The sequence below is a fragment of the Pseudonaja textilis genome, chromosome 1 (assembly GCF_049901715.1).
Source record: "Pseudonaja textilis isolate UNSWEBS1 chromosome 1, rPseTex1.2, whole genome shotgun sequence".
Taxonomy (NCBI): domain Eukaryota; kingdom Metazoa; phylum Chordata; class Lepidosauria; order Squamata; family Elapidae; genus Pseudonaja; species Pseudonaja textilis.
In genome coordinates, this window is record NC_141990.1 from 225,951,494 (window position 1) to 225,979,487 (window position 27,994).

The 27,994-nt window shown below is 42.2% G+C and overlaps 2 protein-coding genes across 4 annotated transcripts in view; one reads left to right on the forward strand and one right to left on the reverse strand.

Annotated features, from left to right (window-relative positions):
* Nucleotides 1-216: 216 nt before the first annotated feature.
* LOC113450194 (transcobalamin-1-like) lies at nt 217-27,815 on the reverse strand. Of its 2 annotated transcripts, none has more exons than XM_087920772.1 (9): nt 27,660-27,815; nt 21,952-22,128; nt 19,864-20,007; nt 17,958-18,113; nt 17,476-17,657; nt 17,176-17,362; nt 1,524-1,659; nt 1,180-1,298; nt 217-315 (listed from the first exon to the last, which is right to left on the reverse strand). In XM_087920772.1, the coding sequence occupies exons 1-9, from the start codon at nt 27,727-27,729 to the stop codon at nt 254-256; spliced, it is 1,233 nt and encodes a 410-aa protein (XP_087776898.1). In that variant the 5' UTR covers nt 27,730-27,815; the 3' UTR covers nt 217-253. The 2 variants fall into 2 exon arrangements, with proteins under 2 accessions (XP_087776898.1, XP_026577137.1); XM_026721352.2 differs by lacking the exon at nt 27,660-27,815 and adding an exon at nt 24,543-24,762.
* LOC113450204 (zona pellucida sperm-binding protein 3-like) overlaps nt 19,910-27,994 on the forward strand; it is a 31,193-nt gene continuing 23,108 nt past the window's right edge. Inside the window, exon 1 of one of the 2 annotated variants that reach the window (XM_087920769.1) lies at nt 19,910-20,040. The gene's annotated coding sequence lies outside the window, so the exon portion shown is untranslated. Of the gene's footprint in view, nt 20,041-23,065; nt 23,144-27,994 lie in introns of those variants that run through there. The other variant, XM_087920770.1, reaches the window with a different exon arrangement.

Genomic DNA, 27,994 nt, shown 5'->3' on the forward strand with positions numbered 1-27,994 from the left:
TGGGTTCTATTCATTTAACTGCATTTTGTATGCCTATCTTTTCTTTCCCTATGCTGAATATACATAGCAGCAGATAGCAACATCTGATTAAAAACATTGGCAGGTTTCTTTCCAAAATAGAAGTTTTTATTAGTGCTATACTGTCTTGTAACCTACGTTTGCCTAGCAAAAATGATTTACTTTGTGAATGTGAAAGAAATCAATACTTTACTGATATAGACTTGAACCCCACTTCTTTATTATAGGTAATAGTTTAGTATCTACTGAAGATGGCCACAATTTCCTCATTATCTTTTGGTTTGTAGCTGCCAACACCTGCAAAGATAAAAAACATGATGTTGAAAAGTAAATCATACTCCATACATTAGAGATAATTGTAAGTCTTAATATGTGTAGATGTTTGAAAACCAGTATTACATTAGATATATGCAGATACTCTGCTGCCTTGCATACCTGGCCACAGCCACTCATGATGATGAAAAATAGTATGCATACAGTAATATCACAATACAACTCCACTCTTTCATAGTTGCTTCCTGATACTAGATGCAAACGTAGGATTTGAGTCATGAAGGCTCAATTGCCCTGAACTTCCCCCGCAAAGGATGCCTAAGCTGCAGCTGCCATTTAAGCCCCCAAAAGATAGAGCTGCTTTAGAGAGTAGAAAACAAATTCTATATTCACATTTCCAAGTGCACTAAATAGGTAAAATCTGTATATTTATGTCCTCTGTACACCTTGCCCTTTGGGAATTGTGCATTTGAGTAAGCTCTCAATTAATTGCAGCCCTTGGAAATCTTGTCTGGGGTCAAAAGTTAAGTAGAGACAAAGTTGATTAGTTTCTGGTTAGGCTATTTCTAGGTCATGCCAGTACTGTAGTATAGACCGAGAAGTTGAAAGCTTATTCCAGGAGAGGACAAAGACACATAATTTCAGTGTTTCACTGAAAAAAACTACCTAGATATATCTATAAAATAATGAGGAGTTGAGCTCAACTTGAAGACTATGCCATCTTAACAGGCATCAAACTATTATTTTGGGCTTGTTGATTATTATTGTCCTATGGCTGCATATTCATTAATAAGTTAATCATAATTAAGATATGTGATTAAGGCCGCAAATATCTGGAGGAACTATGTTGTATCTTTCAGCACTTTCCTCCTTCTCAAGAAAATGTACCTTGTTCAAGGGGTGTTTTGCCACTGAGGAACTGCCAGTAAGTCTTTTTATTGGTGCTGCCTTGGAGGCCATTGATAGAGGTGACCATGGGGCCCCAAGAAGTCTCCTCTGTTTGAAAGCTGCAAGATGCCAAATTCATTAAAATGTAACAAGAAGGAAGGATGAATACGAAAATGGTGAATTATATCATAGTAATTTAAATTCAAATACATGCACAAGAAATCTTAAAAGCAAATTAATTTCAAAAATTAATAAAATAAGAAAAACTGAATGAAAAAAAGATCAGGCATATTATAGGTGAAAATATTTAGAATCTATAATGAATCTACCAGGAGTCTATTTACCTGAATTCACTTGCATTAAGTTGTTTAGCTGCTTCCAAGACAGCAAGCAGTACAGAACCCTTTGGCACTTTCACAGTTGTGGAATACTCAAAATAAGGTTGTGTTAGCTTATTGATTATAGTATAATGCACTGTTACTGCAAAGAAACAGAAGAGAAGGCAGGTGAAATAACTCATTACACCCTTAGCATCCAATGCCAATCCTAGGCCTGAACAGTTTTGATAAGGGATAGCCAATAACATGAGCTGAGACTTGGAAGCACAAATTGGCATCCATCTGAAGATGCTTAAAATGTGACTATTGCTAGCAGCTGCAGTTGATTTTCATCACTATGGGCGATCCATTCAGCAAAAGTTGCAAATCCATAACAGTGAATTAAATGGATCATTCAAAAATAGACAATCCTCAGCCCCACAACACGCTTTTTGGTGGGCGGGGAGGAGGATTCGGGAATTAAATGCCAGTTAGAATCAAGCTATGTGAAAGTAGCATAACTTTGGTAACATCACTTTGTGGATTGTGTGATTATTCCCAATGTCATTGGACACTAAATGGCATAACTCTGTCCCCTTATTTTCATCTCCAGCCTCCATCATTTCCTTTCTTTCAGCATAATTCCGGTGTCTCCAAGATAATCAATAACAGCAAAACTGTACGCGTAGTGATGGGGAATGTGGACCAGAGGTGGTATTCAGCAGGTTCTGACCTGTTCTGGAGAGAACCAGTAATGGAAATTTTGAATAGTTCAGAGAACCGGGAAATACCACCTCTGGGACTTCCGGTGGCAGGACAGGGGTGAAAGGAGGTGAAGAAGACTCTTGCGGTCTTCAAACACCTTTTCTGGCGCCAGGAGCGACCCCCCCAGGGATACACGAACCCCGGAGAGGTTCATGTCAACGTGGAGAACCTCGAGCAGTAGAGTGGGGAAGGCAACCCCCCAACAGCGAAGAAGAAAGCTCCCGAGCCTGGCGTGGAAGAGTAAGCTGTCATTCTATGGCGGCTTCAAGTCCGGTCTACCACTTAGGTGAATAAGCAAAGCAGTAACAGCCTGCGAGGTCGAGAGTAACAGGAATTGAAAAACTGTTATATAATTTGGAATCTTTGAAAACTGAAGAGAGCAGAATGATAAAAGAATGATAGCGGCGTAAAATCTTCTTTCCTGGTTGTGATCAGCACTTTTAGAAGTCGGACAGAAAGCAGCCAGAAAAGTGGCTGGGAAAAAATGAAAGGGCTATAAGGGAGAGCGGAAAAGCTTAAGCACAAGAGTGAAAGTGCAGATTTCAGCCTGTGAAAGAGAAGCTCCAGGGAAAGAGGAAGACTGTTAAAACCAGGAGATCAGAGGTCCGGAATTTGTGAGGGGCTTCATCTGACTTTCGGGTCTTTTCTTTTCTTTCTTTTTTAAACAAGTTTTATTGATTTTACAAACAAACAAACAAAACAAAACATCATTAAACATTAAGAACATAAAACCTCTTTCCATTGTAAATCTTTACAAGGCAGGTAACATATTGTTTTATATCACGTACTTATAATTTATCCCATTTCCATATAAACACGTAAATTCCCTTTACCAAATTCCACATTGTTTCTCTTTAATCATTATTCAATCATATTTCCTTTCTAATTTATCTGCTATTCAATCATCACATTTATATTTTCCTCTGGCTTGTTTATAATTATTCTCATCTAGTCTTCCTCTGAGATTTTATTATTTAATTCTTAATTAAACACACACACATAAGACGTAAACATAAAAACATAAAACTTTCTTCTAGAAAGTAACTTGGCCCCAGATTACCTCTTTTTGTATGGACTTCAATTGAATTCATGCTCTTCTTATATACCATTACCTATCTTGTTTACCATTCTATATCTATTATATAACTCCTCTCCACTTTTGCCTCATCTTAATTCTGTTTTATATATTTAATCTTGCTTTAAAGAAAAATATTTTTATATCTTTTGTCCATTTCTCCATTTACATCTGTCTCATTTCCAGTTTAAAAAAGAATAGTTTCCCCTGGAATCACTAATCAGAGTATGATGCCTTTCTATCATTCCCCTAAATTAAAATTTAAAATAACACCTAAATCCCAATCAGATTCTGCTTAGTACATTCTACTATTTCAGAAACCAATACTACAATAATAAATCCATAACAGTCAGCACATTAATCCATTAAACTCTATATTTAAACTAATATTTTAAACATTCCCTTTAGTATTTTATTAAAACTTAATATCATTCATTATTAAACATTTTAAAGTTATACCTTAATATTTTAGTTTTTTATTAGATCTTAAAAAATTCTGATTATCTACTTATAATACAAATACCACTATTACAATATCATGTGTATTTTGCAGAATCCCCTTTTTTTAAAAAAAAAACCCATACTTTACCCATTATCCCTAAAAAAAAATTTCTTTTCTCCATCTTGTTTTATACCTTTGTAACTTTTTTCCCCCTTTCCTTCTTAGCCCGCCTAAACTTTTTACCCACTCCTCTCCAAACCTCTGCCTTCTTGGTTTCCCCTTTCTGTTGCATTCCTCTTTCCTTTTGCTTTCTAGCATTCTGTTGTTTTTGCATCTTCTTTTTCTCTTTCATAAATATTTTTTTATTTCTTAAGTCCTTCCTTTTCGCTCCTCTCTTTCTTCTTTCTTTCTTAGTCACACCGTTTAGTTCATTAAAAATGGCTTCTTCTTCCTCGGCTTCTTCCAGCTGTTGTTTAATTTGCTGACACATGACAAGCGCCATATCTAGGAAACAAAGGGCTTCTCCCATAACATCTTTGCCTTCTTTCCTTATTTTTAAATATTGTTTTTTTAGTTCATCAAGAGATAGAGCCATTTTGAACTGTTTCTTCTTCTCTTTCTGTATCCTCTTTTTATTATTAAGCCAATCAGTTATTTTCAAACTTAAAACAGTTCCTAAAAGTCCCAAAATCCACAGTCATCAAACAGTCCAGGCAGAGTACTAGCTTCTTCTTTTTACAATTTCTCTTCTAGGGGTAAAGTCAAATTAGGGAAAGAAAAAACATCCAATCTGTGCTTTAAATCTTTTTTAGAATTAATTTCTATTCTCTTTATCTTCAAGGCATCTCCTCCAACGAAGTCTTAGAGTAAAAAAAATTTTTTCCCAAGCCTCTCCCTTCCCACTTATAACAAAGGAGTTTAGGTTTTACCTTCTATCAAAAGGCTGGTTTCCCTTGACCATTTGTTAATTCCATAAGGGAGGGAGAGTAACTTCCCCTTTTCGTCACTTTTCTTCGCAGCTGAAAACATCAATCGGGAACATTGTAGTGTCCAAGCCAATACTTTCCCAGGTGTTAAATATGTCCTTAAGGTCCCAGTTCAACCAAGAAAAAACTTTCGTTTTAAAACTCCTTCTTCTTCCTCCTGCGCATTCTTTATCCAGTTGCCGGCTTCTTTATGGTGGCCATAAAGACCGCCTCTCCACCATCTTGAGAGAAGGGGGTTATTGCTGGCTGGGGGGGTTGCAATACCCCTCAACCCCTGTCCGGATCCCCCCTTTCTTCAGCTGCCCCAACAGGGCAGCCTTAGCCTCCAAATCCGTCAGGATCAGAGGCACCAAGGCAGCTAGCACAGCAGGGATCGCAGAGAAAGCGAATCCCTGCTGTCACCGAAGCCGACAAACCGGAAGTGTCTTTTCTTTTTGACATTACTTGAGAAAAGGGAAGCGACGGAGGCGAAAGAATTCTGGTATCGATCGAGTCTTATGAATCCTCAGATTTGAGTACAACACGACTATTACATCTATTTAATACCATGGAGAGGACAGACTTGAGTATTGCATTGGACTGTGGAAGATTTGTATGTTGAATTAAAAGTGGCAAGGGAAAGAAAGAAGAAGAAGCAAGAGGAACTAGGCAGAGACAAACAGAAGGCTGGGAAAGACGGTTTTGGGACTGAAGATTAGTCAGCACATTATACCATTTGCTGATTGGAATGCTGAAAAGAACCTTCTAGCTGGAAGATGGTTTATTAACTTACCCAACTTGCTTCTTTTATTACGTGGTACTACTTAATATCACTATTTTGGCACTATTTTCTCTTTAAGATGAATCCCTTGCTTTTTGTTTGTTGATTTTCTGAAGTTGAGGTAATCTCTCTCTTACCTTTCCTCTCATTATCTTGTCCCCTGCCTCCCTATTGTATTTTCTAAATAGCTTACATAATCTTATTTATTTGGGAAAAAAAAGAAAGAAAGAGGGGGGCATATTATCCTTATAGAGTTAAGTGATTACTGATTTAAGTATTAATAGTAAAGAGGGAAAAACTCTGTTGATATAAACTATTTATAAACTATTTAGACTACTTAAGATATTTAAGATTAATTCCTTAAAGTGTTAATTGATGTACTATTGTTGACCAATTTTCTTATTATATAGACTAGAATATTGTAGTAGATACCTATTTATAATATAGGGGAAAAGATTGTTGAGCGAGATATTTAATTGAAATATGAGAATAGACTCTTAAATACAGGACCCAAACACTGAATGGTGATTTGGGATAATATATCTAAAATTGTGCATCAACAAAAACAAATACTTAGAGAGATGGCATCCACGACAACTATGGCCCTAAAAACAGGAAGGAAGGCTACTCCGACCCTATTGACTACGTTGACACCCACCCCACCAACAACTCAAAAAACTATCGAGGAGTCCCTAATGGGGAAAAGCAGCCTAATGTCCCCAACATTAATATACAAAGTTCCTTATTATCCTTGCAGGAAGCTATATCTAAAATGCAAGAAATGATGATCAAAAATCATAATGAAACTAGAGCAGACATAAGCAAACTGAAAGATGAGATGGGGAAACTGAAGGCTGAAATGAAAGCAGATATATCGAAGGTGGAGGGAAAGATAGGGTCCCTACAGCAGGCCATGGAGAAAAATGAAGTTAAAATAAAAGATATAGAGAGTAGAACAACACGCATGGAGACTAACTTTGAAAGGATGGATGAGGAATTTAAAAATGTACTTAGAGAAATGGAAGACTCACTGGTTCATCTCGAAATGGACAAAGCAATGGCGTATTTAAGGTTCCAAAATGTGGCCGAAGCAAAAAACGAAGAATTGGAACATTTGATGGCAGAAATATTGGCTGAATGGTTAGGAAAAGGAAAAGATGACTTAATTAAAGAGTTTGATGAGGTATATAGGGTTAGCACAAGCTATGCTAGATGCAATAACTGTCCAAGAGAAATCCACATACACTTCTCTAGGAGATGTGTGAGAGATTTAATTTTGAAAATGTCTAGGGAGGAAACAATATCGTATAAAGGTAGAGAAATTACGATTTTAAAACAAATTCCAAAGTAAGTGAGGACTATAAGACAAGATTATAAATTTCTAGCCAATGATTTAAATAAAGAAGGAATCCAATTTAAATGGCTAATCCCGGAAGGGATGTTAATTACGTGGAAAGAGAGGAAAATCAAAATAGAATCAATAGAACAGGCCCAAGACTTTTACCAACAGCTCATGGATATGGATGGTCAATACACTAAAGAAGAACTTAAAAGGAGACCACAGGAGGACCACTATCATCACAGAACCCAAAAGGAACAACTTTCCCCAAATTCAGGAAGTGATAAACCACAACCTGGGAGAGATGAGCAAATCCCACAACAACAACAAGAAGAGAATCGAATCATTACTAGGCAAAAATCTAAACAGACATAGATAAATGGTGGAGGGGAAGAAGTTGCTCTCCATCAATATAAATGGTTTAAACTCAATATCAAAAAGTAAAAGGATATTTTCAAAACTTATTTGACAAAACACTGATACAATATGTCTTCAAGAAACACACATTTTGAAAAATGATGAAAGACATCTAATTTGTCCGAAATTAGGGAAACTCTTTACGGCACCAGCCGATAAACACAAGAAAAAAGGAATTGCAATTTATGTAAAACAAGATGTAAAGGCAGAATTAACTTGGTCGGATCCTGAAGGAAGAACTCTGGTTATACAAATTTGGATAAACCATATCACATTTTTACTTGTAGCAATCTATGCCCCAAATGAAGACCAAGGGAAATTTTTCAAACACCTCCACCAAAAAATAATAGGCTTTGAAAAAAGGAACATCTGCTTGATTGGTGATTTTAACTCCATTGCAAACTACCAAAAAGACCATAGTAATATGGAAAAAAATAAGAAGGGGAAAAGAGAATTTTCTATGGCATGTAAGGAAATGACGAAAGAGTTACATTAAAAAAATTTATGGAGGGAACAGAACCTGGAAGAGAAACAATTTACATACTATTCTAATCCACATAAAACTTGGACTAGAATAAATATGGCTTGGAAGGATTTGGAATTGGCTAATGAAATAAAAGAAATTAAAATTCTACCCATGAGTGGGCCGACCATAACCCAATACAGCTAAGTTGGAGAGACAGGAGAGGAATAAAAAAAATATGGACGCTAAATACCCAATTAGTAAATGAAGAAGAGTATACCAATAAGTTGAAAGAGGAGCCAAACTATTTCCTAAAATAAAATAATAATGAAACAACTTCAAAACAGAATATTTGGGATACAATGAAAGCAATTATAAGAGGTACAACAATTTCCTATAATGCTATGAGAAATAAGAGAGCTTATGCCCGACAAAACGAATTACAACAACAAATCAAAGACTTAGAAATACAATTACAAAAACCCCCTAAGAATCAAGGAATACAAAACCAGTTAATATTAGCCAAACATAAGCTGAATTTAACTGAACAAGATAAAATAGAAGTTAGTTTGAGAAGGTCCAAACAAACCTACTTTGAGCATGCTAACAAGCCAGGAAGATGGTTATCTCATAAACTTAAAAAAGAAAAAGAAAAGAGACTGATACAGCAACTAATGGATGAGAAAGGCATACTGTTGTGTAGTCGGGAGGACACAGGAGGCAGACACGGAGCTGAAGGCTAACATCGATTTATTGAAGCATAACAAGTTGCCGCGGCTGCCCTGGCTGGGCAGGCAGCCCGGAGAGCGAGAGCTGCCCTGGCTGGGCAGGCAGCCTGGAGGGCGAGAACTGCCCTGGCCGGGCAGGCAGCCCGGAGGGCGAGAACTCTTGCGAGCGCTGCTCCGTTGGTCCGCTCTCTGCTTGGCTGGCTCTGCTCGACAGCCAGCTTTTATAGCCGACTGTCAAATGGAGCCAACCAATGGGAACGGCTGGTGTTCCCGCTCAAACAGCAGACCTGGTTGGGGACCCCAACCAGTTCCAAAGACATAACGGAAACTGACAGGGACACAACACCCCTTCCCCCTTAGCTAGGGACATGGCAGACCAGACTGGGGACTGTGGTTAGGCAGGGACACACCCCTTCCCCCTGGCCAGGGACAAGGTAGACCTGTAATTAGACCTGCAAGTAGACTTGCAAATAGACCTCCAGTCCCAGGGGATCCCAGCTGGGGTAGACCAGACTGGGGACTGTGGTTAGGCAGGGACACACCCCTTCCCCCTGGCCAGGGACAAGGTAGACCTGTAATTAGACCTGCAAGTAGACTTGCAAATAGACCTCCAGTCCCAGGGGATCCCAGCTGGGGTAGAGTCCTTCGCCGGTAGACCGGGCCCGGCTGAGGAGCGCTCAGTGTCTCTTGAGTTGATCGGGGCCTTTCAGGGAACGTTCGGCGTTGACTCGGTAGACCGGGCCCTGCATGGGACTCACGCCGTCGGCGAGGTAGATCTGGTCCTGCAGGAACTTCTAGGCTTGGTAGACCGGCACCGGCAGGAAGCTCTCGGTCGTCGGCAAAGTAGATCGGGTCCTGCAAGGAGCTCTTGACTAGATAGACCGGAGCCGGCAGGGAGCTCTTGGTGTCGGTGAGGTAGCTCGGGCCCTGCAGGGAACTCGTCGTCGTTGGTGAGGTAGACCGGGGCCTTCAGGGAACTCTTGGCGGGTTGACCAGGCTCTTGGGGTTTGACCGGTAAACCGGGCCCTGTAGGCTGGGGAATCGCTGTCGACAGTTGCTGAGTAGATCGGGCTCTCTGGGCTTAACGTAGCTGTTGTCGACGGTTGCTAGGTAGATCGGGCTCTCTGGATTTGACGGGTAGACCAGGCCCTTTTGGCTGGGGATCGTTGCCGGCGGCCGCTGAGTAGATCAGGCTCTCTGGATTTGACAGGTAGACCAGGCCCGTTGGATGGCTGCTTGGTAGATCGGGTTCGCTGGGCTTGACTGGTAGTTGGCCCGTCTCGGCCTTCAGCAGCTAGGTCGGCTCTCAGGGGTAGGCCGGCTCATCTCTGCCTTCGGCAGATAGATCGGCTCTTCAGGAGATAGACCGGCTCGTCTCTGCCTTCAGCAGGTAGATCGGTTCCTCGAGGTTTGACAGGTAGACCGGCTCGTCTCGGCGGCTTTTGGAAATGGCGGCAGTCGTGCCTGTGGGCGGCATTTGTCTCCTCAGCGGGGAGGCTTTGAACTTCGCACTCTCAGTAGTGCCAGTGGCAGTGCCTGGCGGGGGCCTTTTCTCCTCAGCAAATGGAGGTTCTGAGCGTCTTGCTCTCGGTAGCGCCAGCGGCAATGCCTGGCGGGGGCGTTTCTTCTCCTCAGCAAACGGAGGCTTGAGCGTTGTGCTCTCAGTAGCGCCGGCGGCAGCGCCCAGCGGGGAAGGCGTTTTCTCCTCAGCAAACGGAGGCTTCGAGCTTCACGCTCTTGGTGGCGCCAGCAGCACCGTACTAGCTTCAGTGATTTCAGCCTTCGTGAAGGCAGTTTGTATTTTCGTGCTCTCTGCGAGCGTTTGGCGGCTGTGGCTACAGCGCCGTAACTGACAGCAATTCGAATTTCGCGCTCTTCTGCGAGCGAGGCGGCTGAGGCTTTCAGCGCTGTGACTTTCAGCTCAGATCGCAGCGGTTTGAGCTCGAGCTCTCTGTGAGTGGGGCGGCTACGATTCAATGCCCGTGGCTTCAGCTCTTTTGAATGTCGTGCTCCTTGTGAGCGCCGGTGGCTGCGGCTCCAGCGCCCGTGGCTTCGCTTTTAGTGATCGCAGCTCAAGCTACAGAGGCTTTTGAATTCGCGCTCCTCGTGAGCGCCGGCGGCTGCGGCTTCAGTGCCCGTGATTTCGCTCTCGGTGACTAGCTCTGCTGATTCAGTCCGGTTGCCTCTCCTTTGTGCGATCCCACCCTCGTCGCCAGTGTTGTGTAGTCGGGAGGACACAGGAGGCAGACACAGAGCTGAAGGCTAACATCGATTTATTGAAGCATAACAAGTTGCCGCGGCTGCCCTGGCTGGGCAGGCAGCCCGGAGAGCGAGAGCTGCCCTGGCTGGGCAGGCAGTCCGGAGGGTGAGGGCTGCCCTGGCTGGGCAGGCAGCCTGGAGAGCGAGAGCTGCCCTGGCTGGGCAGGCAGTCCGGAGGGCGAGAGCTGCCCTGGCTGGGCAGGCAGTCCGGAGGGCGAGAGCTGCCCTGGCTGGGCAGGCAGCCCGGAGGGCGAGAATTGCCCTGGCCAGGCAGGCAGCCCGGAGGGCGAGAACTCTTGCGAGCGCTGCTCCGTTGGTCCGCTCTCTGCTTGGCTGGCTCTGCTCAACAGCCGGCTTTTATAGCCGACTGTCAAACGGAGCCAACCAATGGGAACGGCTGGTGTTCCCACTCAAACAGCGGACCTGGTTGGGGACCCCAACCAGTTCCAAAGACATAACGGAAACTGACAGGGACATAACACCCCTTCCCCCTTAGCTAGGGACATGGCAGCCCAGACTGGGGACTGTGGTTAGGCAGGGACACACCCCTTTCCCCTTAGCTAGGACATGGCAGCCCAGACTGGGGACTGTGGTTAGGCAGGGACACACCCCTTCCCCCTTAGCTAGGGACATTTCAGCCCAGGCTGGGGACTGTGGTTAGGCAGGGACACAACACGCCTTCCCCCTTAGCTAGGGACATGGCAGCCCAGGCTGGGGACTGTGGTTAGGCAGGGACACAACACATACCACAACATGAGATTGAGAAGAAAAAAGATATCATATTAAACTACTTTCAAAGATTATATAAAAAGGAAGAAATCAATGAAGACAAAATAAGAACTTATCTGGAAAATACAAATGATAAAACAATAGGGGAAGGAGAGAAAGAATTATTAAATAAGGATATTACATGGTCTGAGTTGAAATCTGCAATGGAGAATCAAAGTAATAACAAATCCCCTGGTCCAGATGGGATTCCAGTAGAATTGTATAAAGCTATAATAGAGTTAGTAGGGCCACTGATGCTAGAAGTGTTTACTGAAGTACTTTTGGTAGCCAAGATGCCAGACTCATGGAGGGGGTGGCGTTGATCTCACTAATTCCGAAGGAGGACATTGATGCCAGATATATCAACAACTATCGACCAATTTCGCTTTTAAACACTGATTATAAATTATTTACTTCTATTATAGTGAATAGAGTAAAACAAGTTTTAAATTTATACATTCATGAAGATCAAAATGGTTTCCTTCCGTCCCGCCAAATCAAAAATAATCTAAGAACCGTTATTGACGTCTTAGAATATTATGTAGTTCATTTGGAGAAACAATTTGCACTCATGTTTTTAGATGCTGAGAAAGCATTTGATAATCTACATTGGCACTTTTTAACCCAAAAAATCTATAACATGAATCTGGGCACCAAATTCGAGGACATTATCACAACAATTTATAACACCCAACAGGCTAACATACTAATTAACGGTGAACAAACAGGCCCAATAAACATTGAAAAGGGCATCAGACAGGGTTGTCCTCTCTCACCCCTCCTATTTATATTTGCTTTAGAATCACTGTTAACGCGGATAAGACAAAATTCTGAAATCAAAGGAGTAAGGGTTAAAGCAGAGGAATATAAACTACAGGCATTCGCAGATGACATGGTTTTCTTCTTAGAGGAACCCATGGAAAAAGGACATAATCTAATAAAAGAATTAGAACAGTTTGGTTCAGTAGCAGGATTAAAGATTAACAGAAATAAGACAAAACTAATGACCAAAAATCTAACAGAGAATCAGAGGAAAGAATTAGAAAAAATCATAGGGATACAGGCAACAAAAAAGGTCAAATACTTAGGCATATGGTTAACACCACAAAGTAAATCGATTAAAGAGAATAATTACGATAAACTACTACAACAAATTAAGAAAGACCTAGAATCCTGGAATAAGCTGCAGCTTTCCCTACTGGGCAGGATTGCCACGATCAAAATGAACATTCTACCAAAATTTCTTTATTTATTCCAGACAATTCCAATTAAATTACCCAAAAAAATTTTTGAATATGTAAATAGGTTAACACTTAAATTTATTTGGCAAGGGAAAAAAGCTAGGATCAATATTAAGGCCTTACAAGACACAAAAAATAGAGGGGGGCTAGCGCTCCCAAATTGGGAATTTGGCAGCCATCTTATTATGGATAAAAGACTGGGTAAATTTACTTAATAAAAGAACCTTAGCTTTAGAAGGGCACGATCTTCAGAGAGGGTGGTGTTATGTAGCCGGAGGACACACGAGGCAGACACAGAGCTGAAGGCTAACATCTCTTTATTGGAGCATAACAGGTTGCCGCGGCTGCCCTGGCTGGGCTGGCAGCCCAGAGGGCGACTTCTCCGGGCTGGCTCTGCTTGACAGCTGGCTTTTATAGCCGACTGTCAAACGGAGCCAACCAATGGGAGCGCTGGTGTTCCCGCTCAAACAGCGGACCTGGTTGGGGACTCCAACCAGTTCCAAAGACATAACAGAATCTGTCAGGGACACAACACCCCTTCCCCCTAGTTAGGGACATGGCAGACCTGCAAATCGGCTCCTAGTCCCAGGGGATAACGCGGACCAGACTGGGGGCTGTAGTTAGGCAGGGACACACCCCTTCCCCCTGGCTAGGGATAAGGTAGACCTGCAAATAGACCCCCAGTCCCAGGGGATCCTCAGCTGGGGTAGAGTCCTTTGCCGGTAGACCGGGTCCGGCTGAGGAGTGCTCAGTGTCTATCGAGTTGATCGGGGCCTTTCAGGGAACGTTCGGCGTTGGCTCGGTAGGCCGGGCCCTGCATGGAGCTCACGTCGCTGGCATGGTAGATCGGGCCCTGCAGGGAACTCGGCCGGGCAGGCTGGGCCTTGCAGGGGGTCTCGCCGCCGCCGTGGTAGATCGGGCCCTGCAGGGAACCCTTGTCGGGGTAGACCGGAATCCGCAGGGAGCCCTCGTCGTTAGCGTGGTAGATCGGGCCCTGCAGAGAATGCTTGTCGGGGTAGACCATGGCCCTCGCGGTTCGACAAGGCAGACCGGGCCGTTCGGTCGGGAGCCCATGCGTTTTGTTGGTAGACCGGCTCTAGGCGTTGGCTGAGTAGGCCGGAACCTGCAGGGGGCTCCCGTCGTCGGCAAGGTAGATCGGGCCCTGCAGGGAACTCGACGGGGGCGGGCCAGGCTCTCGGGGTTTGGCTGGTAGACCGGCCCTTTTGGTTGGGGATCGTTGTCGACGGCTGCTTGGTAGATCGGGCTCGCTGGGTTTGACAGGTAAACCAGGCTCTTTTGGCTGGGGATCGTTGTCGATGGCTGCTGAATAGATTGGGCTCTCTGGGCTTGACTGGTAGCTGGCCCGTCTCGGCCTTCAGCAGATAGGTCGGCTCTTCAGGAGGTAGACTGGCTCGTCTCTGCCTTCGGCAGATAGATCGGCTCTTCAGGAAGTAGACCGACTAGTCTCTGCCTTCGGGTAGATAGATCGGCTCTTCAAAAGGTAGACCGGCTCGTCTCTGCCCTCGGCAGATAGATTGGCTCTTCAGGAGGTAGACCGGCTCGTCTCTGCCTTCAGCAGATCGGTTCCTCAAGGTTTGACAGGTAGACTGGCTCGTTTCGGCGGCTTTTGGAAATGGCGGCAGTGGCGCCTGTGGGCGGCGTTCGTCTCCTCAGCGAGGAGGCTTTGAACTTCGCACTCTCAGTAGTGCCAGCGGCAGTGCCTGGTGGGGGGCGTTTTCTCCTCAGCAATGGAGGCTTCGAGCTTCGTGCTCTCGGTAGCGCCAGCGGCGTGCCTGGCAGGGGGCTTTTCTCCTCAGCAATGGAGGTTCTGAGAGTCGTGCTCTCGGTAGCGCCAGCGGCAATGCCTGGCGGGGCGTTTTCTCCTCGGTAATGGAGGCTTTGAGCGTCGTGCTCTCGGTAGCGCCAGCGGCAGTGCCTGGCGGGGGCGTTTTCTCCTCAGCAATGGAGGTTCTGGGCTTCGTGCTCCCAGTAGTGCCAGCAGTAGTGCCTGTCACCTCAGTAGTTGTGACTTGAAAATCGCGCTCTGAGAAGAGCGTTTTGCGGCTGCGCCTGTCAGGCGGCGTCTGTCTCCTCGGCTGAGGAGGCTTTCGAACTTCGCGCTCTTTGTGAGCGCCAGCGGCTGTGGCTCCAGAGCCCGTGACTTCGCTCTAGTGACTACAGCTCTTAAGCTACAGAGGCTTTTTGAATTCGCGCTCCTTGTGAGCGCCGGCGGCTGCGGCTTCAGCGCCTGTGGCTTCGCTCCTTAGTGACTTCAGCTCAAGCTACAGAGGCTTTTTGAATTCGCGCTCCTTGTGAGCGCCGGCGGCTGCAGCTTCAGCGCCCGTGGCTTCGCTCTTAGTGACTTCAGCTCAAGCTACAGAGGCTTTTGGATTTCGCGCTCTTTGTGGGCGCCGGCGGCTGTGGCTTCAGCGCCTGTGACTTCGCTCTCAGTGACTAGTTCAAGCCACAGAGGCTTTTTGGATTTCGCGCTCTTTGTGAGCGCCGGCGGCTGCGGCTTCAGCGCCTGTGATTTCGCTCTCAGTGGCTAGCTCAGCTGATTCCGTCCGGTTGCCTCTCCTTTGTGCGATCCCATCCTCGTCGCCAGTGTTATGTAGCCGGAGGACACACAAGGCAGACACAGAGCTGAAGGCTAACATCTCTTTATTGGAGCATAACAGGTTGCCGCGGCTGCCCTGGCTGGGCTGGCAGCCCAGAGGGCGACTTCTCCGGGCTGGCTCTGCTCGACAGCCGGCTTTTATAGCCGACTGTCAAACGGAGCCAACCAATGGGAGCGGCTGGTGTTCCCGCTCAAACAGCGGACCTGGTTGGGGACTCCAACCAGTTCCAAAGACATAACAGAATCTGTCAGGGACACAACAGGTGGCATGCATTTTTATGGGAAGTGGGGGAAACTAAACAGTTGTACTTTCATAGACACCTTATTAGAGATTCATTATTAACCAACTGGAAAAAAATATGCAAAAAACACTATTTAAAAATTCCGATTTGGCTTTCAACAATGGAGGCAATGATACATCCCAACAATTTGGATATAATGAAAATGATTAAATATAAAGATTTATTAGACCCTCTAGGAAAATTAAGAACTCAACAGGATTTACAGGAACAGGGATTTAAAATTGACCAATGGTTATACATACAAATCCATAGCAGATACAAACAAGATATCAAAGAGTTTGGAATCAATAGCAAATTACAATATTTAGATAAAATCTTATTAGGATCAAATAAAAAGAATATTTCTAAATTTTATAAATACTTATTGGAGGTAGAATTAGAGCAAGAGATAGTGAAAGGGAACATGATAGCGTGGAGCAGGAATATTGGAAGAAGCATTACATTAACAGAATGGGAAAAGATTTGGAATAGAAACATCAAGATTACGAAATCGGCAGCGTACAAAGAAAATATATATAAAATGTTATATAGATGGCACTTACCCACTTCGAGGTTGGCGAAGATGAACCCTAACATGAGTTCAAGGTGTTGGAAATGTAAAAGCACTAAAGGAACTTTTTTCCACATGTGGTGGTCTTGTAAAACTACCCAAAAATTTTGGCAAAAAATCAGAAAATAGTTGGAGGAGATAACTAAAGAACAAATAGACTATAAACCAGAGTTCTTCCTGCTAGGGATCTCTGATAGATATCTATCCAAGAAGACAAAATATATAATAATCCATATTCTAACTGTGGCTAGATTAGCGTTTGCTCAATGTTGGAAATCACCTCCTACACCTACAGAGCAAATGGTCATTCAGAAAATATGTGAGTGTGCTGAAATGGATAAACTAACTATAGCTCTAAAAAACAAAGAGTCCTCAACATTTTACAACAACTGGGATTCTTGGTATAATTGGCTTATACAGAGACAAATTGTGTAAATGATATAGAGTAACTTAAACATAATGGAAAAGAGGAGTAGATCGGATATGACGAAGAGAAATGATCCTTACAGACTGTCACAAAAAGATATTGTTTGCTTTTAATGTACTTTCTTACTCTATTCCCCTTCCCCCACCCTTCCCCCTTCTCCCTCTATATTCTTTCTTCCCCCCCCCAACCGGCCCCTATCCGGTTTGTTAGGCTGGGTGTTTTCTTTCTTTCCCTTTAGCCATTTTTTCTATTCTGTAAATGTACTGTTGATAAGTTTTTAAACTGTAAATTCAATAAAATTTATTTTTTTTAAAAAAGAAATACCATCTCTGACTGGAGATTTTACCATATCCTCCCCCTGCCACACCCACCAAACCACGCCCACAGAACCGGTAGTAAAAAAATTTAAATCCCACCACTGATGTGAACCTATAATACAGAACTCATGACTATCTCACTAGCCAAACCTGCTGTTTTTTCTCCTTGAGAGAACAAGGGAAGTGCCAGAAGAGTTTCTTTCCACTGAAGAAGCTGCCTTACCAGTTTCGGAGCTGCAGGTGAGACCCCTGACATCCAAATATGTTTTGTCCACCAGAGAAGGTAGGATCTGAGAAGCAGCAGCTGGAGTGCTAAAGGCTCCCTCGGTGATCTTACTCAGCACTTCATTCAGGGTCTTTGGGCAATTCCATGCATTAGCAGAGTAGAACTCAGAAGTAACACTGAGAGCCTGGAAATTGTTGAGTGAGAGAGAGAGAAGAAAGAGAGATGCTCAGTAAATTCAAAGGGATAAAGACCAGATTGCTGGGTTTTCATCCCTCCCAAATAAAAGGTCAGATGTACCTGCATTGCAAGGCCAGTGCTATAGACATTTCCAAGGAGGCCATTAGACTGCTGTTCATTAAGGATTTGCTTTGTGATGTGGGTTAAGGCTGCTGTAACAGTTCCTGTAATTTTGCTCTGTTGAGGTGAGATCTTTCCTTCATACACACAGAAGAGTCCCAGATTTGCTACAGCAGCAGTATCTGTGAATTACATCAGACAAGGGATTGAGCAGTGAGGAGAAAGTCATGAATATTTGCCAATCTAGGAAGAGTCATGGTTCTCTTTGGTATAAAAGTGCTGGGCAATAGCAGATATCTGAGATTAGCAGGCCAAATTGGAAAAGGCCGTTTATTACAAGGTCCAGCCTGTTTGCCAGGATCATTACCGGGTAACATTGAAAGTGCTATCCTGAGGTACTAGGAAGCTCAGAATAAAAAGGTAATTTAAAATAATATTCAAAATCATACATGTGTTTGTATCTCTGTGAAGCATTATCTTACCTACAGAGAAACGACCATCGAAGTGGAAACTGTTATTCAGGGCTGCCTTAGCCAGGGTGGTGGCAGGATTTTCTAATTCTGGACTTTTTTCTACACACAGAGCCAAAGTATCTAGAGCCAATTGGTAGTAGGTTGTCTTGGGAGTCCCAGTAGTATCTGAAAAGTAAGCATGTTTATCAGTTACTTCCTGTGTGGTCACAGAAGATATCTACCCTCCGTCTATAACTGGAGGTTGAATTCAAAATGAGGCAGAAATGGAAAACAGTAATATTGAAGAAGGAGTGATCTGAAATCACAAACCAGCTGTACTTCTGTGGGATCCCCATGGAATTGATAACCATAATGGTGCAGGATTCTAAATCACAAAAAAATAATCTTTTATCAACTAGCATTTTCCAGATCTGTTCCAAATCAATTTCCAAATTCCCCAGCTGGCATCAAAACTGAAGTCTACTCATCTGGAAGATCTCCATTAACCTAGTGCATGGGATGGTTGGGTTCGTAGCTGCAGATCTTCCCCTCTAACTTGGAAGCCAAGTTAGATTCAAATGCAGGGGAAATGAAGAGAAAGGGCAGAAAATGAAGTCCATTCTCCCGCTGCATGAGAGTTTATAATGCTATAGGGAGAATATCTCAAAAGAGCTATAAACCTCTCCTAGGCATAATTTATAATACTACCTACCCACAATATGGATAGTCTTCAACTTAAAATCATTTGTTTGGCAACTGTTCAAAATTACAATGCTATTGAATAAAGTGATGACTGGTCTTCACATTTATGACTGTCATAGCATCTATACAGTCATGTGATCCAAATTCATGGCTTTGGCTACCAATATGCATTTACAATAGTGGCAGAGTCCTGGGGTCACGTGATTGCTATTTGCAACCTTCCCAGCCAGCTTTTGAGAAGCACAGTCAATGGGGGAAATCAGATTACCTTAATGTTTACATGAGTCACATAACAACTGCAGTAATTTGCTTAGCAGCCATGGCAAAAAAGGTTGTAAAATCAGGCATGACTCACTTAGCAACTATCTTGCTTATTAATGGAAATTCTAGTTTCAATTATGGTCATATGTCAAGGAATACTTGTACGGAAATTTAGGATGCAGAGATGAATATCAGATATGCTAAACTAGATTTTGTACTTTATGAGTTCTGTTCTATCTTGCACAGAACATGTTTTCAGCCTGAACTGAAACAAATCTTCCCCATAAGTTCATCGGTGCAACTTCACCTTTCAGAGATCTCACAAAGATTTTGCTGTTTTCATGTACAATGTTGATTGGCAGAAAATGTGCTGCATGGGAAAGTTTAGCTATAGTAGCAGGTCTTTTGGTTTTAATATTTTTATTGTAGGTATTTTTGTGGACAGCTGTGCAGAATTTGGTTTATGATGGGTGGCTATATAAAAGTTTTGACTAAATAAATGCATGATACAAAGCCATTCTCAATCATCATCACCACTCTGGATCAATTTTGCAGCTGTTATAAAAGTCCTAAAAGAATAGGAAAGTAAGAATGCAAAATAGGGATCAGAATTAATAGCAGGATTGGTATTCTACCACCAGCAGATTGATTCAGCTGTCATCTGCATTGTGAAATAGGGAGAAAAGTGATTGCGTTATCTGGGGAAAAGATGTACAAACATTTTAAGTTGTACCAATCTTTCAAATGTAAAAAAGAAAAGGTTACTCGCAACTGAGACAAAGAACAGGCACTGCTAACATGGCTAAGAGAGCAATTCTAATAGACTATGAATTGGGCATTTCAATTCAACTGAATACCATCCTTGAAGGCGATGATGGGGGAGAGCACAGACAGTCAAGGAGCCATGCATTAATCATTCCTTTTTTGTTATCTGAATGAAAGGCAGGAATCTAATGCCCATTTGTCTCCTTACGGATATGCTCAATCTCTTCCTTTGTTTTCTCCTCAAGGACTTGGACCAGGTTGACATGTTTTTCTGGCGTGGTGACATCAGCAGGATTCTGACAGGCGGACCGAAGAGCTAGAACATAAAGGGCCACTTTGCCAGAGGTCATCTCTGCAAGAAGGGATAAGAGAGGACAAAGATTGAGTAAGCAATGCTTCGAAAGCAATAAAGAACCCTTTCGCATCCCGGCTGGAAGTCTAGACTGCAGCCCAAAACATTTGGGAGAGTTGCTTTAAAATTAGAGTTATACAATAACTGGAATCAGACTTGTGAAGGCTTATCTGCTGGTTCTCAAGGGAATGCAGCCAGTTGGATGAGATTCTTGTAATATAGGTGATCAACAATTAAAAAACAAACAAACCTGTTTTGACCTATTCATGAAATTGTGGGAAATATTTAGCCAAGTTTGCCAAGTGTGGACCTATGATCATAATGAAAACTTTGCCTTGTACAGATAATCCTTGAGTTACGAATGTAATAGAGCCTGCCAATTACATTCGCAATCTGAGGATTTGTTAATTGGATCACATTAAATGAATGTGACCCTTCCCTGCTTTCCCCAATGCATTTGTTCATCAAATGCACAGATTAAGTGCGCACAAGATATTTCAAGGTGGGGAAGACCATGGGGGACCTGCTTCCAGACACCCAAGGCCTCCTCCCACCTCGTGCTCCACTTATAATCCCCTGGGGTCCCCATAGTTGCTTCCCCCACCCTGTCTTCCCCGCTGGGTCTCCACAGGCACTGGACCTGTGGAGACTCACCTTTCAAAGATGTCCAGAGTTCCAGAACAGACTGACTGCTCCTTCTCACTCATCAAATGAGCTATCTATCTCCTCTCCTCTTGTGGGGTTTGCACAGCAGTGAGGTTTCTTTGCAGAGGCAGAGTGGGATGAGTGCACCCTGCTCAGTTTGGCTGTCTCACCAAGGTTGCATGCACAGGACACCAGATCCACTTTTGGAACATCGGGAAGCCTTGGTGAGTCTGAAGGAGTGTGATCTCATGCTCCTCCAGGCTTCCATCCTCTGCACCAAAAGCTTTTGCAAAGGATTTGAAGACCTGGAGGAGTGTAAGATTGTGCCACTGAAGGCTTCCGTCCCCTTGCAAAAGCTTTTGGTGCAGAGGACAGAGACCTGAAGGAGCATAAAATCTCACCCCCAAAGGCTTCCATTCTCCCAGTGGGATACGATAGCAATCCAATGACTAGTAAGTCCTTTGGGGGCAAAATAGGTAGGGGGAATATTGCAGTGCCTCTGTGGTTGGTCGTAAGGATGAAGGACTGCCGCAGTGCTGCAACATTTGTAATTTCGGGACTGTACCATAAATACTTTGTGGGCTGGTGTCATAACTTTGAACCACCAATAAGTGACCTGTTATAACTTGAGGACTACTTGTCATGTGCTACCTATTATATTACCAAGAAACAGTGGCCATTCTAGAAATAGAATTGGACTTACTTAAGTTTTAATTAAGCTTGGGAGATATGTCATAGTCAAACCTAGGAGGTACTTGTAAAAACAAAATAAATCATAAAGCTTCATGGTATTTTTCATTATCTGTTTGGCTTAACGAGTTACCCACAGTTTTCAAAAGTGACACATGGAAAACTATTTCTGTTAGAGTTTGCAGCAATCCAACCAGCACACAAGTAAATAATTCAGCAGGATTCATTTATAGAAGACGCTTGATGCATGCATACAATACCATGTGGCAGAAGTCAGAAACAGAAGAATCCAGAAGTCATAATCACAGAAGCAATATAAACACAGAAGCAAAGATCCAAGGACAAACTAACTCTTATATACAGACCAGTAATCCTAAACTACCCCAGTCTCCAACTCTGGCTGACAACAGGTGCTGTTTCTTAGTCACCAAACAGTTCCCATTGGCTGACCTGTTACCATGTCTATTCCAATTCATGAGCTCTTATACATTGACAATTTCCATGTTTCCCTCTTTACAAATGTAACAAAATAAAGATATGAACTGATTCAAAGTGGTTATAGAAACAATACAGTCATTTATGTAAAAACTTCTCATTTCAACATCATACCTGTTCCAGCTGTTTCTTTTATCTGCCTCACCAACTGTGTTATCACACTAAGGTTGTGGTCTTCAGCCAAGTTCAAAGCAATCAGGACACTGGGATCAGGTGTACTCTGCAGACTGGCCCAATTTTCCAGTTGAGTCTGGAGGCCTCTAACTAACCATTGCCGATCACTTGGGACATCTGGAACAAAGACCAAAGAGGTTTACCAAGAGCAGCACCTGTTCCTAGAGCACTCTGATGTAGCTTGTCAACAGAAGTAGAGTTCAGTCAAAGAAATTGTCTCTATTATATTTTTCTTCTGCATTGGTAGAGCTTGGGGCTCTTACTAGTGGTGGGATTCAATTTTTTTACTACTGGTTCTGTGGGTGTGATTTGATGGATGTGGCTTGGCTTGGTGGGTGTGGCAGGGGAAGAATACTGCAAAATCCCATTCCCTTCCCACCCCACTAACCTGCTTTCCAGCTCTGTTCTCCTGTGCAGGGCAACAAAAGAAGACCCAGCTGATCAGCTGGAATTCGGGAGGTAGTGAATAGATGTGTGTGTGTGGGGGGGGGGTCCAGTCAGAGGTGGTATTTGCTGGTTCTCCGAACTACTCAAAATTTCCGCTACCGGTTCTCCAGAACTGGTCAGAACCTGCTGAATACCACCTCTGGCTCTTACTCCTTTTTTTGCCCACTAACATTTTTTGTTCACTAATGAGTTCTATAATTATAATAAGAATAACTTCAAATAATTTGTATATATCATGCAAGATCCATACAACCAAGTTGTTATCACATAGGCAGACTTGTTATTCATAAAGATATCCAGACCTATGTGAATTTATCTGCTTTTGGGGAAAAAACATTGCACATGAACTTTATCACTCACTGTGAGCAAAAAAAAAAAAAAGCTGTTTAATTATTTGTGTACATTTAAGATTTTTTCACTTTTGTTTCTCTCTGTACTTCCTTTTTTATTGAGGCTATATACAATTCTCTGGGCCTCATCTTTAGCTATGAATGTGGATATTTTGAATGGATTCTAGCCAAAATTGCCATCCCACATACCTTCATGCAAGATTTTGTCACAGTTAACTCAATCAAACCTATCTCTCTCTTGCTCTATTTAAGGTGAACTGACTTACTGAAATCAATGGAAGAATAGAGTACATACAACTTTAAGCGCTATTATTTTCAGTAGGAATACAGATCAAGTAAGTTAACTAAATTAATCCAGTTCAATACACAGGAAGCATTTTTGCTCAATGAGACACTTGGCACTAAGTTTTGAGCTTTTGTATATCATTTTCTGATGGGGTACTTTCCTATTCTCTATGTCTTCTATGGACTTACTGTGATGTATGAAAACAGGCAGATAGCAAGTGAAGTTATAGTAATAGATCAGCAGGTGGGGTGACTTAGATAGGCTGCTGGACATAATCTCTAAACAGCTGCTTCCTCAAGTTCCTTTAGTCACTTCTTATATTCTTTGATATAAGGACAATGGGACCTGTCTTTCCCATTGGCACTCATTGGTGTGCAATTCATATCATATGAACACAGACATTTGGAAGGCTACTAGGTTAGGGAAGGTTGCACTACAAATTTATTACATTTCAGATGATATCAATAGCACATAAGGAGATAAACCATTTCTGCATTGTACTACTTTATTTTTCTACGTGTAGGAAGTGATTATTCAGCTCTATGCTTCTATACTTTTTAAATTCATGTTTTATTTTCAGTTTTCCTTTCACATCATACATATTTTGTGGACACTGTGTATTGACTAGGTCAATACACTCTGTGCATCTGTATTGAAAACTATTTGTGTATTCAGAAAGCTAATGTATGTGCTGGCTTGGAATTTTAGCTCTGCTGTTCAATCAGATGGGATCATTAGAAAGCTTCCTCACCTGTGTTGCTTTTATTAAACATGAGAAGATTTAGGTAGGGCATAGCTTTTTGGCTTCATCATTAATGAGGTATGGAGAATAGAAACTGGCAGTCATGATGGCTCAAGTTCACAGTTTAGTTCCAAAACTATTTCATGAAGGAAAGTTGATCCAGTCTAAACACCCTCTGTGCATTAATATTTCATTCAGCACACAAGTATTTGAAATGTTTACATACATTATCTAGGGTTGTGCAAAGAGACATTTTTCACAGTATGTTAGTGCAAATGAAGCACTTCCTTTCAAATTGTTAAAACAATCATGTTCTTGGCAAAGCTCAAAAAGTTGCAAAAGTTGATTCTAGTTGTCTTATGTGCAGACGCTTTTGGTGAGTCTGTCGTGAAGTAATGTCACTGCGTGAGCATATGGAGGCTCCCAGTGATAGCCTTTGAAACAGTTACATGTGCCTTCGAAAGGACATAACTGCAGAGGTAGGCTTTCGACTGTGTAAGAGACCTATTGTCACTTAAATATAGGGCAAACCCTGCCCCTACTTGATCACCGTGACCCACCCATTTGAAGATCTCCAAATGTGTTGGACTAAGACTCCTTCAGTCAAGCTATTGACTGACTCCTATATTATCCTTCAGTCAAGCTATTCATCAAGTTAGGGAGAAGCAGGGCTAATGCAAGAGGAAGATTAACTTGAAATACTTACAGCAAGTTCCTGAAGAACTGGAAGCTGCATTAGTGACTGCGTAGAACACACACATGATAATAGTCAAGAGGAACATTTTGGGCTCAGATGTGGGCATATCCTTTCTTAGACCAAATCTTCCTTGATGTGGCAGAATATTGGAAGTCAAGGGTGAAAACCTGCTTGTCTTCCTTTATATAAACTGCTGGGACAGCTCTGGAACCTCCCTACCAACCTTTCACCTTCAAATAGTCACTTCATTTCTAGCACCGTTGACTTTCCTTTGTTTATCTCAGTTTCCTCAACTCTGGCTCTAAACAGGTCTGGCAAGGTGATGCGAAAGAACGAATCCTTTCAGGAAAATCAGTGGGTTGCATGTTAACAGGAGGAAGGCTACTTATGTAACTTGGCAAGATATTGCATACCATCTGTGAGAGAACAGGCACTTGCTTAGCAAGAATTTGTTGAGTCACATAGGTTAATGGCTAGAATGTGATAATTTTCATGGAAGAAAAGTTGTGTTGAGAAAGTTGTGAACTTCCTACCTTTCTTGCCCAGGAAAAATAGGATGTTACTAGGCTACTCTAGAGAAATAGAAGATGGCAACAGAGCATCTCCTAGGCCTTTCGCCACCACCGTTATGTCACAGTATATGCCAAAACTGTGCTCTTAAAAACATACTATTGCTATAAATGATCCTACATTCAGAAATAAGGCTGTTCAATTTTTTTAAAAAAAATACTAATGTAGAACCATGTGGAAAAACTCAATGTGACAATAATTGTTATAGCAATGCCACGCAGGTACTAGAAGCTCTTCAGAAATGAGTGATCAAGGCAGGCCTCAATTGCAGAAATGCATCCTACTCTTCTTGAGCTTACCTCTCTGGAGGATCAAGGGCTTTTCCTTAAGAGTCAAAGCTTAAATGGAGCTTTTGGGACAATTCCTCTGATTACTAAATGAGGGACCCGCACTGTGTATATATTTACAGTTACTGTAATTCTGCAGATATTGTTTGGATTCTAATATGGAGCACCGTTTTACTTTATTTTTCAAGTCTCACACCTTAACCATGAAAGCCAACTGGGTGATTTTGGGCCAGTCACTCTCTTTTAGCCCAACCCACCTCACCAGGCTTTTTTTGTGAGGAAAATAGGAAGAAGAAGGTGTGTTGGTTATTTTTGCTGCCTTGAGTTATTTGTAAAAATAATAAGTAGCAAGAAGCAATACCACTTATATCACCCCATAGTGTTTAGAGACCTCTCTAAGTGGTTTACAGGGTTTGCATATTGCCCCCAATCATCTGGGTCCTCATTTTACCAACCTCAGAAGGATGAAATGCTGAATCAACCTTGAGCCAGTCAGGATCCAATTTCTGGCAGTGAGCAGAGTTAGTCTATAATACTGCATTCTAACAACTGCACCACCATGGCAGGATAGAAATAAATTAATTTTAAAAACATTTTTTATCCAACAACTACATGGTATAAAAAGCTACATTCATTTGATGCCAAGAAGGAGCTGTGAAACTCCAATATCACCTTTTTTACAGCCACGAATGATGTGTAGTTTTGAGCAAACCATTATCATTCCTTTTACTCGCGAAGTCTCAGGCTTTTATGGATTGTTCTGCCTTAAGAAAGTTCAAAACATTCTCAAAGGTCCATCTCATCCTCGGCACCCTTTTTTTTAAAAACTATTACCATCTGGCAGATGGACAGGATAATAAAAACAAGGACAAATAGGCTGAAAAACAGCTTCTATCCCAGGCCAGTAGCTCTCCTGAATTCTACTGCAATATCAGGGGTTTTCAATTCAATGTATAGAATGTGAAGAATGTGTGTTTGTGTTTATTTTCATAGTCATAATGTACACTGAAGATGGTATTTAATTTCATTGTACGAGGTACAATGACAATAAAGTAAACTAAAGTAAACTAAAATCAGAAGTGGTTTACTATAGGACTGTATAGCTAAAGTTTCTTGAGTGTTATGAATGAAGGCTAATGGAATTAATAGTTATTTTATTAATAGTTGACATATCTATTGCACTTGTAAGAAAACATTGTATCAGTAGCATGTCTCATCTCTTGGAGAAATGGGAAAAATGTAACAATACTGCATACAAGAAGTAGGAAAATAGTTGATATTCCCTAACTGGGATCTAAGCAAGAATAGGTGCAGTGCCCTGTAGATTAGAATGAGGATGAATATGGAGATGGAGACAACTCAAACTGACAAAATTGGTATGAGAAAAATCTAATTCAGTCACTTAACCCAATTGCTGTATTAAAAATCCAACTTTTAATCATCCAATTTGTAGGAACTTGGAAGTTTTTCAGTGCATGGAGATAAACTTTAGTCTCTATGAATTGCTGCTGAGTCTCAGCAAAAGATTAAGGAAATGGTGTTGCGTAAGACAGAGCTGTATGAATGACCAGGTGAGCAATGAGTTTTGGAGGACTGATTAATCTGAATTCTTTTTGAGGATTTATTTCCAAAACATTTCTCTGAATGGAGAAATTAGTATAATTACCCCTGAGGCAATCTGTCTTAAGACACAACTAAGGAACAATTGAGAACCATTATTTTCTTGTCAATGACTCATAAATCAAGTCATTGCCAGAAACTGAACCTGGACAATGATAGTGGAGATAACTCATTTTTCTTACCCACTAAGAATCTGGTTGTATAGATAGTTGTACATAGACCTGTACTGAATTGAGAAGAGATAATAAAAAACTTGATAATAAATGGTATGCCAATAAGGGTTTCCTAAGAATCTGATGTAAAATAAAGATCAGTTACAGTAAACCTGTTATTAAATTCTATGTACCCATATAGTTGTATTAATAAACTCTTTTATCATGGAAGGAGATTATGTTCTCCCTTCCAAAGAAATTAATGTTGAGTACCTGCTAACATTCCTGAAGTTTATCACCCCTTAAAAGTGGGATACAGGCAGCTAACAGTAGGAATGCAAAGATTTTGATAAAGAAGCTAGTGAAGCATAAGTTACCACAGCAGATTTTTTGTATAGAAAATGTATTTTGTTTTCTAAGAGCACCTCTTGAAATAAAGGAAATAAGGACCTAAGGAACCAGATATCCAAATGGCCCATCCAGTTTTTCCTACTTACCACACCCAAGACAGTGTTGTCCTTGGCTGAGAAGCAGGAGCAGGAATCCTACCAGAGCTCTCACCATCATGCAGGGCTATCATGCAATGTGGCAAGCACAGAGAAGTATTGCTATGATTGAAAAGCAGAGGCAGAGGGCTCCTCCCTTGTCCTCTTGCTTTCCCATAACAAAGCAAGAGATATTGAGTAATTGCTCCTAGTGTGGACATGTCCTTCAAGACATGTAGGCCGACATGAGTGTGATTGTAAGGCTGGACTTCAGTATGCCTGGAAGCAGTGGTGTATTAGTCATTAAGCACTTGCTTAGGGCACCAGGCCCAAAGGGAGCACCACAA

What these genes read in the sequence shown, in the direction of transcription:
- LOC113450194 (XM_026721352.2), bottom strand. Translation starts at nt 24,639, where the DNA reads ATGCCCACATCTGAGCCCAAAATGTTCCTCTTGACTATTATCATGTGT. An exon ending in GCACTGGCCTTGCAATGCAG is followed by an intron (nt 17,363 to 17,475) that starts GTACATCTGACC and finishes AACAATTTCCAG; the next exon opens with GCTCTCAGTGTTACTTCTGA. An exon ending in CTTAATGCAAGTGAATTCAG is followed by an intron (nt 1,299 to 1,523) that starts GTAAATAGACTC and finishes GGCATCTTGCAG; the next exon opens with CTTTCAAACAGAGGAGACTT.